At 41.0% G+C, this 9,695-nt stretch overlaps 1 protein-coding gene across 1 annotated transcript; it reads right to left on the bottom strand.

Annotated features, from left to right (window-relative positions):
• Window positions 1–3,004: 3,004 nt before the first annotated feature.
• Window positions 3,005–8,215, bottom strand: hand2 (heart and neural crest derivatives expressed 2). The gene is made up of 2 exons (XM_026169393.1): window positions 7,516–8,215; window positions 3,005–3,404 (listed from the first exon to the last, which is right to left on the bottom strand). Exons 1-2 carry the CDS (start codon window positions 8,128–8,130, stop codon window positions 3,282–3,284), a joined length of 738 nt encoding a protein of 245 aa, XP_026025178.1. The 5' UTR covers window positions 8,131–8,215; the 3' UTR covers window positions 3,005–3,281.
• Between the last annotated feature and the right edge of the window lie 1,480 nt (window positions 8,216–9,695).

The raw sequence follows: 9,695 nt of genomic DNA, 5'->3' as shown, positions 1-9,695 counted from the left end.
TTTCCCGTCCTTCATTGCATTTTTTTCATTGCTGTGATTATTTATCAGAAATGTTTTTCAAGGGCCTTGGCATATGTTAAGAAGTATCTGCCCAGCAGTGATCGAACTGTGATTGACCACATTTTTGGAAGGTCCTTAATAAATGAACTCATCATTTAAAAATGCACCTTGTATTTAATCTGGTTATGTTTGTCAAATATAAACATTTGTTCAAATGAACATGTATTTGTGACAAATATGCAACAAAATTAGGAGGGTGACAAAGACTTTGTCACAGCACTGTACCAATGCATGGTGTCATGGTGGCAGAAATGTGATTCCTTTGTTGTTTTTCAAATACTTGTGCACTTAAACTGAAAAACTTACAAAAACAATCAAAGCTGGAGGTGAAAATGTGCCAAACCCAAACTTATTGTGTTTTATCTCTTATAGCTGGTGTAAAAATCATTGTGAAAACTTCAGTGCTTCATCATAAAGTCCTTACAATACTTGTTTCATATAATAGCATCAGCACAGAAGGAATATCAAAAGTTGTACGGTTTTCAGGGGATGGAGTGTGTGTTTGTTTGTGCCCAGGTCACTGCAGGGTCATTTCTGCCTGATGCTCACTAATTACGCTCTTTGCATTCTCCTGTTTTCACCCAAGGCCAGACTCAGGCCATTAGAGTTTGTATTAGTTTTCATCAGGACCAGAAAAATCCTCTTTTTTATGGCCCGATACACACACTAACCAGCATACCAGATAAAGTCTTGTCAGTAGATGGCTAACTCACAGCTCTATCAGATCAAAATGTGAAGAGTAGGAACCGTGTCATATGGCATCATGTCTTTTACCTGCTAACGTGGCAGTTATCTGTGAGTGGACGTGCCAAATATCCTCCGGCATGATACCCCGACTAGTAAGCACTTAAACATAGCAGAAAGTGCTTGTGTGAATGGGTGAATGTGCATAAAGTGATTGGAGTGCTCCTGGAGAGTAGAAAAGCGCTATATAGGAATCAGTCCATTTACCATTCAAGTTGATAAATGGACCAAGTTTTCTTGAAAGCGTCTTTTTCCAAACAGCTTCCATGGTACTTCTTGTAATACTCCACCTGGGGCTTTATGTTACTTCTTGTTCATTAAAGGTCAGCGTGTGGTAGATGCAGTCTGCTTCCATTAGCAGAGCAAGGCTACGTTGAAAAATTCCAAAATATAAATCAAGCTGTCTTGTATGAGATCTGAATGATTTCTTGATGATTGGAACAACAATAAATGCCAGAATGATGAAGAATGATGCTCAGTTTCACATGAGTCTCCGCCTTTCAGGAAGTTCATCAGCCTCCGCAGTACTGCGATTGTTCAGCAGCAAAAGGTAAACGTTTTTCTGGCTTTAATGATTAACAAGCATTTCAGCCTGTTGTTTGTTAAAGCATTTCTAGCAGCAGCATTTTATTATGCAGAGCGCAAGAAGCTAAAAAACGGATTAAAGCCCCGCCTTAGCTTTAAATGAAATGTTGCATTTTAAAAAATGAATGTGCTCTGTTCTTCACAACTTCCTGCTACTGCCTGATCAAAAAAGCATAGTTTGTCACAGCAGGCTGAAAACACAGCAACAAATCAATCAGCTGTCCAGTGAAATATGACAGTCATGCAATTAAAACAACATAGCCTCCAAAGAGAGCTAAACTTGTTCTCTTTGGAGGCTAATTTTGACATAACTTTACTAAACACTGTCTTGGTAGTGGGATTAAACAATGTTCACTCCTGGCCATGAACATGCTCTTAGCTTTAATTGCTTCTCCATTTCTCATATTGATCCTTATTATAGAGCAGTTATTTATGCAGAAATTCGAAATAGTACTTGTTCAACTATCAGAGGATATTTTTCTTCCTATCTTTTCTTTTCTGTGTTTGTTCCTTTAATGTAAAAATGTGAGGATGCAATTATTGTTTTCACTACCCAATCAGCACCTAACTCAGACATAAGTTGTTTTTTATTATTTGCTCCAAGAACATTTTTCAAATGTCAAAACATGAGTACTCTTAACAGCATGGGGTCAAGGGTTATGATTACGTAGCCCTCACAGGATTTAACCTTCTGGCCTGATGAAGAGCACTCAAACTTGAAGCCAACTGCAGTGTAAATGTATTTTGTAAATAAAAAGGGCATTTACCCAAATGCAATGCTACTAAGCTCAGAGTGAGAAAAGGCAAAACACAAGTTTTCATAGTCATGTCACCTTTAAACCACTGACAAAGCTAGATTTGAAATGTAATAAAAACATTTATTATATGAGAGAACATTTCTTGTTTTTACCTTTGAATAAACCGGTTGACATATTATTAAATTAGCAACACTGAATTTCCAATTTTGCTTTTAGTGTTACTTTCATTAAAACCTTTGTGCAGTCTGACCAACTGAGAGTCAACAATCAACCCAGTTACCAGGTGGCGGTTTATTCAAATCGTGACACTGTTTTCATGACACATAAAGCATTACTTAGCTCCCGAGACATTTTGACACCACAACGTGGACACGTCGTCATCTGCCGTGACGACATTACATTTACAACAATAAACTGTAAGAGAAAGACGGAGAAACAGAAGAGATCTTCACATACACCTGGTCCTGTAACCACAGATACTCTGTAATATCAGACACAATGGCTGTTTGTATCCTTCCAGAGGTCACATTGCACATAAATATTTTTCCTTAAATAAAGCAAACACCTCAAGACCCTGTGTGTGAATCTGTGTATGTGTTTGTAATTTTGTGTAATTCTGTGTGTGGGAGTCGCACACGTCCTGGTATGATCTGGTAGAACATAACTCAGCGGTCTGCGCAGATGGACCACTCGTTCATTCCACCACACCGAGTCCAACAGATGACCTTTCACGGACATCAAACATGACCACTGACAAAGCAGTCTGTGGTTCGTTTCTGGACCTTAAGTTAGAATATAAAGTGGGATTTTGCTGATTGATGGTGTGTGTGTGTGTGTGTGTGTGTGTGTGTGTGTGTGTGTGTGTGTGTGTGTGTGTGTGTGTGTGTGTGTGTGTGTGTGTTAATCCTAAATTACAGCAAACTGTCATTGCCTTCGCGTCACACCTGAACAGAGCCTCACGCAGCGTCTCTGTAGCTACTGTTTGTGAGGGAAGCCTCGACAACCTTAGGAAGCCAGGCCGACTCCCGTTTCAGTTCGCCTGGACGCTCTCTCCTATTCGCAGTTCGACGGCCGAGCTTGAGAAAGGAAGGAGTGCTGTCAACCTGCGACAGGAGACATTGAGGCAGAGACGGACTACTGCTTCAGTTCCAGAGCCCAGACATGCTGAGGCCATCCCGTCCGCCCCTTACTTTTCTTATCGCCCGCTGACGAGGAGGACGACGAGGAGTTGGAGGACGAAGTCTTCGAGATCTCCACCTGTAAAAATATGAAATTTATCCTTATTATTTTATTTATTGATACATCTACTCTTTCTTTGAATGCGCAATACTTCAGACTACTACTACAATACCGAACGCACCTAAATTTTATTGATGTCTTGAATGTCTTAAATTGTAGGCAGCCTGTGTCACTGTGTAAAATAATGACAACGATGAGAAATACCCCAGCTACTGTGTACCACGCAGTATTAACGAATGGGTGGAATAGCCACTGTTAACATGAATAAAATAAAATAAAATAAAATAAAATAAAATAAAATAAAATAAAATAAAATAAAATAAAATAAAATAAAATAAAATAAAATAAATACATTTGAATAGGAATTCATATTTATTTTTTATTTTTGTTTTTTCCAACTAAGCTTGCGTTTTCAAAAGCCCCAAACGCTGCCCGTTATGACGTATTAGGCCTGATCAAAATAAGTTAGAATATATATATTCAGAGTACAACAGCAATATAGTAAACAGAAGAGCAGTTAGAAGAATAGACTTTGCTATGTTGGTAAAAATAAATAAATAAATAAATAACCACGTTCGCGCAAATGCAGGCACAACGTGGGGAACAACAGAGAGAAACTTTCGTTTCGAGGTTTCGTTCATCCCTTACCCAGGCCTTAGGGTCTTTGTTGTCTGTTTTTCTTTAACAACGACGACAATAATAATAATAATAATAATAATAATAATAATAATAATAATAATAGACCTCCTTAACAGGCCAAATGAGATAATCATTTTTAATGAATGAACGGCGTCTATGTAATTGGGATACTGTACATGTCAGGGGAAAGAATCCAGTGCGAATCATAAATTGACTCTATCTGTAGCAATGAGCGCTGACGACTCCTCAGTCCGGCTTAATGTTTTCCTTCTTACATCAAACTCCATAAAAACGCGACACTACGCTTTGAGCGAAGACAGCCTGCTCTAATTCTGCAGCGGTAAACCACTCTGCAGCTTTAGTGCACACATAATCCACCAACCTCGATCCATCCTACACAAGAGGGGAAAAGAAACAAAGTAACTAGTTCTGAACTCGAGTGATTACCTGAAGCCGTCGCGTTCAGACCTTTTTGAACGGCTTTAAAACGCCACGCAGAGAATATAAAGTACAAGTCAAAGAGGACAGGCCACCTGCAACCCCCCCGAGCTGAAATAGAGGAAGTGATTTTATTCTTCAGGCAAAGTGACAAATTTTAATATGCAACTATGACTATGAATTTTTTATATTAGATAAGTTTAAAAAAAAAGAGAATTCGTATTTCCAACCAGCAAAACCTACGCTAACAAAACATCAGAATTTGTCTCCAACTCTGAGTTTAGGGGAAAATGTTTACGAAATATTTTGTTTATGCTCTGTGTGTGTGTGTGTGTGTGTGTGTGTGTGTGTGTGTGTGTGTGTGTGTGTGTGTGTGTGTGTGTGTGTGTGTGTGTGTGTGTGTCATACAATGACCTAATACGTGAATGCAAAGGCCTGAAAAAAGTTAATCCAGCATCCAGGAATTTTATTGTTAACAGACTGTATCCTTGAAACTAGCGAAACACAAACTGAACTGGAAAAAAACCTTCTGTGGATTGCGTTATATCCAGATCTTAATTCCCTATTTTACGCACTGCGATGTAAACTTACAAAACAACAACAACAAAACTGAGTTTATTTCCTCGAGACCGGCCACGCACCCCTCCCCCTTATTTGCAAGCTTAGAGGTCTGTCCTCTTAAGGACGCTGTAAGTTGTCCTCTGGGTTTCCCACTTTATTATTAATGGAAGACCAGGCTGAGGAACAGAAGCGCCATTATGTTAGTTCACTGATGTAACATAGTGATGCTTCTTCTTATTAATTATTTTGCGGATTTTTTAAAACTAATCAATGGATTCTGTTGACACGTAGGATATAATTTTATTCAGCTGTAGTGTCTCTGTTGGGCTGTGAAAATGTGCATTCAGCCCAAGCCAGGAGTCTCATGAGAGAGCTGACATGAGTTATGAAGTGGACTACATTCTCTTTTTGAAATATGAGGGAAAAAAGAAAGCTCTCTGGCTTCAATTATGCACCACACTTCCTATAGACAATAGACAGGAAATGATTATTCTCCTCCAGTCTCTGCTGTGGTATTGTTTGTCTGCTGAACAAACAATACCACACATGGCCATCATCCACACTCATCTTCTCTGCAGGACAAAGCTCAGTGGTCCCTCTAAGAAAGGCAACTTGTTGTGCTGATAATATTTATTCTGACATAAATAAGCATTATAAAGAAAATGCAGAAGCATGAACCGGTGACATAAGCTATGACCATATAAATATAAATATGGCCTCCGTTTGATATTACTATGTTTTGGCCAGATAAATGCTAGTGTGTGCGGGGGTCAGCTGAATGCAAAAGGCAGGTAAGAATCCGTTGAAATGGAATTTCAACTGTTGGATTAGCCAAACAAATAAATAGCAAACAACTACACAGCCCTCTAAAGCTGGAGCCATGGCTTCCACATTACACATCTGGCAGTGCAGCCAGAGCTAAAAGTACCAAAAGTGACCAAAAGTACATAGCGTTACTGGCTGTAAGGATGATAGTGTTCCAGGCATAATAGTGGTCGGTCTGTATGGCAGCACCTGGCCCTCCTGGCTCCAAACCGTCAGAGAATGGCAGCCAGCTTTCTGTAGACTTATTTCATGTATTTGTAATCTTTTTGTATGTTTATGATGATATATGTTCTTGCTTGAGTGATCAGTGCAAAAGAAGTCATGTGACTCTTACAAAAATAGGGAAACACTCTTCAATTTTACTATTTGCTCTCAGTTTATTGGCTATTTCAGCAGCCCATCTCCAAATAAATGTTGCTCTCTGATTACCCCCCATTTGTGTACTGTGTAATTCTAGCACACCATAAGCCCGTGCTGCTGTTTCCCCTTTCCCCTACCACAGTAGATTTTGGCTTGGTCTCTGCCTGTTCCCCACCCCACTCACTCATCACAGCACTGTAGAGACTGTTTTGGATGTCTAAAGGTCTACACACTTATACAGTAGTATAAGTATCACGTCTGCGTGGATAAGGGATGCGTCTTAATGCTGGAATTTAAATTCAGTGCAAATTAATATACACCGAGCTGATAACAGCTCTATCTATTCAGTCCATTAGTTTTCATTCAATATGCAGAAGATTCGCGGCTTGTTGGTGAATCTCGGTCAAATTGCAGCAGACAATTGGTTAAAACTTTATTTACGGTGCCACTACTGTTGTTGTTAACTGAATTTATCACTATTATTGTAGAGAACATTAAACCTAATAGCCGTAAAATATAGTAACTGTGTGCTGATGCCGCTTTATGAATAGGCTGCTGTGGAAAAAACATATGGGCACTCGTGCAAAAGCAAAAAGTACAATTTTAAATGTGTCGATTTTACTTCACATCATGTAAAACAACCCGCAGTTAGATACGAAAAGATGCCCCGTATTCTATAAATTCCAGACTATTCGGAAGTTCATTTTACACAATTTTTTATTTTGTGGAAAGTAAACGGCGTGACTCAGTGTTTTAAAAGAACTATGAACCTTCAGTAAATCCCACGATGCACAAAATGAATGTTTATTGTCTCCTGTCAGACGCTGCCTACCAACAACGTGTTGAAATGTCTCCTTCAATGATTCGTCTTTGTCAAATAAATCGATATGAAATAATTCAGTGTTAGGAGTGAATCAAATTTGTGAACTTAGGTAATTTGTTGAGTCGAGTAAAAATAAACTCATTTAATTCGTCTTAAATATAAGGTCACCATTGGAAATGATTTATCCATTTGGTTTGGAAAAAAGAGTGTCTTGCTTTGCCAGATATACAGTACAGAATTCTAAATCTGTAATTGCCTGTAATTATAATCCGATTTTAAACTGTTGTTACTTTTCTTCGAAAGTAACTCTAAATCCATCCTGCCCACTCCAGCGTTAGAACCTTCCTTTAATAACTCCTTTACTAATGAACCAGCTAACCAGAGACAATACTATATGTGTACTGTTTGCGTTAAGCGATTATTATAATGAATACCTTTTAACCTCATTTTCACAACAAATAGTGGCCGTAGAGCACATCTTACCGCCTCTCTTTTCCGCCGTTCTTCCCGAGCCTCCGTCTTTTTTAGCTCGGCCTTGAAAGCCTGGGTGTCTCCGTGTTGTTCGTCCTTGTCTAGGATGTCCATTAAGTAAGAGATGTAGCTGGTGGCCAAGCGCAGCGTCTTGATCTTGGACAGCTTGGTGTCGGCCGGGACGTTAGGGATACATTCCCTCAGCTCCGCGAAAGCTGAGTTAATGCTCTGGGTCCGCCGCCTTTCCTTGCGATTGGCCGTTGGTCTTCGCTTCACGGTCCGAGGATGAGTGTGGTGATGATGGTGCATACCGACCGTGGTTCCGTTCATCGAGATGGTGCCGGGTCCTGGAACTAACCCTCCAGGGCCATAGTAGTGGTGATGGTGTGGGTCCAGTCCGACGGTTGACCCACTGCCGCTGTTGCCATGGTACTCCGGGCTGTAGCCGGGCGCAAGGCTATACTCTGTAGGTGACATATCCGCGTGACTTATCAACCAGCTTGTGAAGTACGGTGGAGCACCGGTGTCTTCATGACACCGACCGGCCGCCGCCGCATGCAGCGAATAGTGGTGGCTGTCGTGATGGTGCATGACCGGGTGGTGAGGGAAGCCCGAGACAAGACTCATAGTGACACACAAAAATACGCACTCGGGCACGCGTGAGCGCCCCCCACCCCAACGCGCGCGCGCACACACACACACACACACACACACACACACACACACACACACACACACACACACACACACACACACACACACAGCGCGCGCGAACAAGTCCTTGTCAGATGCTGCAGCAGCAATCGCACCTTCGTTAGTCAGCAGCGCTCAGAGTAGATGTCTGCATCCTCAGTTCATTCCCCGCGGTCGAAGCCAATCGCTTCCGACCATACGGGTCGGTATTCCGTGCGACAGTACACCGGACCCGTCCTAGCGACCTGTCGCGAGGCCTCTCAGTTGTGTTGAAACGACTCCTCCTAAGACATTTTCCTCATTTATCTTCTCTTTAAAAAGTCACAGCAGAACTTTTTAGGTCTCTTCTTTTACTGGCCACTCAGTGCGTATTCCTCTTCTTCACCCCCCACCCCACCCTGCACGCCATTTAATCTTTCTCGAGACAGTTGTCAGCTGTCAGGCTCAGGGCAGTTTGGCAATGCAAGACTGGTCTGTTCAGGCACAGGGTCACAAGTGGCTAGTTGATACTGAACTATTCTAAAGCCAGCTTGTCGGTGAGAGAGAGGGAGAGTGGGGTTCATTCACCACGTCATCTTCACTACCGGGGAGGAGAAACGGATTTCACTGCCTCAGTCAACCAATGGCGAGCCTCCGCCCCTTGCTCTGGCCCCGTCTGCAGGCTCTGTTTACTTCACTTTTATGTCAGTGGGTCTGCTAAGTAGATATGCTGGCATACACAGATGCGCGCGCGCGGTTTACGTTCACGCGTGCAGAAACCACTCCAAAGTCAAGAATACAGCGATGCTGATCCAGTTCTTGTTTCTGTTATCAAGAGTAAGGCTGCAATATGCAGACGAGATAGCCCAAACTCTATGGACCATATATGCATTTTAATTCACTATTTAGACTGTTAATGCATTTAAAACGTATTTAAGGAAACATGTCAGCAGTGACAGCACGCTGAAAGTCTCTGCTGCTGACATCAGATTAAGAGGCCTCTACTATTCTTTAATATGCTTTGGGGGTGTACGAGACTAGCTTCATAGGTCCTGTTTATAAAAATAATAATAATAATTTTGAACATGATTGGTGTTCATGTTCATACTAGTTTTAATTCAATTACGCAGCTATTATAGTGAATCTAGACGAGTTAAAGTATCTTTCATCTCCTTTGAATTCAAATTTATTCCAACACTCAGCAACACTCAGCGTTCGGGAGTACCTGCTTACAGCCTATATTTCTGACAGAGCTCATTTGAGTTGTGTATTCGTAGTTTTATAATACGACGCAGCGCATGCTTCGGCTAACGAAGCAGCGGTCCGCATCTCCACATATGCATATAAATCTCAACATTATAGTTTTGTGTGGGTTTTATTCAGGTCTAGATTTATTAAAGCAGGAAACATTGCACCCACATTTTGGTTGCAAGTGTTTAAAAAGTTCAGTCCTCACTGCTTACTGAAAATGTATTTATTTATATATTTATTTCTTTATTACGCAAATAACCGTTTTTTTA

Source organism: Astatotilapia calliptera, chromosome 6 (assembly GCF_900246225.1).
Source record: "Astatotilapia calliptera chromosome 6, fAstCal1.2, whole genome shotgun sequence".
Lineage (NCBI taxonomy): Eukaryota > Metazoa > Chordata > Actinopteri > Cichliformes > Cichlidae > Astatotilapia > Astatotilapia calliptera.
Note: the sequence above shows the minus strand (reverse complement) of the source record. Positions and strands in the feature narration are given on the sequence as shown.

Bases quoted from the DNA above. Each gene is read 5' to 3' on its own strand.
- hand2 (XM_026169393.1), bottom strand. From the start codon at position 8,130: ATGAGTCTTGTCTCGGGCTTCCCTCACCACCCGGTCATGCACCATCAC. The intron at 3,405-7,515 runs GTAAGATGTGCT...ATATTTTTACAG, and splicing joins AACGGCGGAAAAGAGAGGCG to GTGGAGATCTCGAAGACTTC.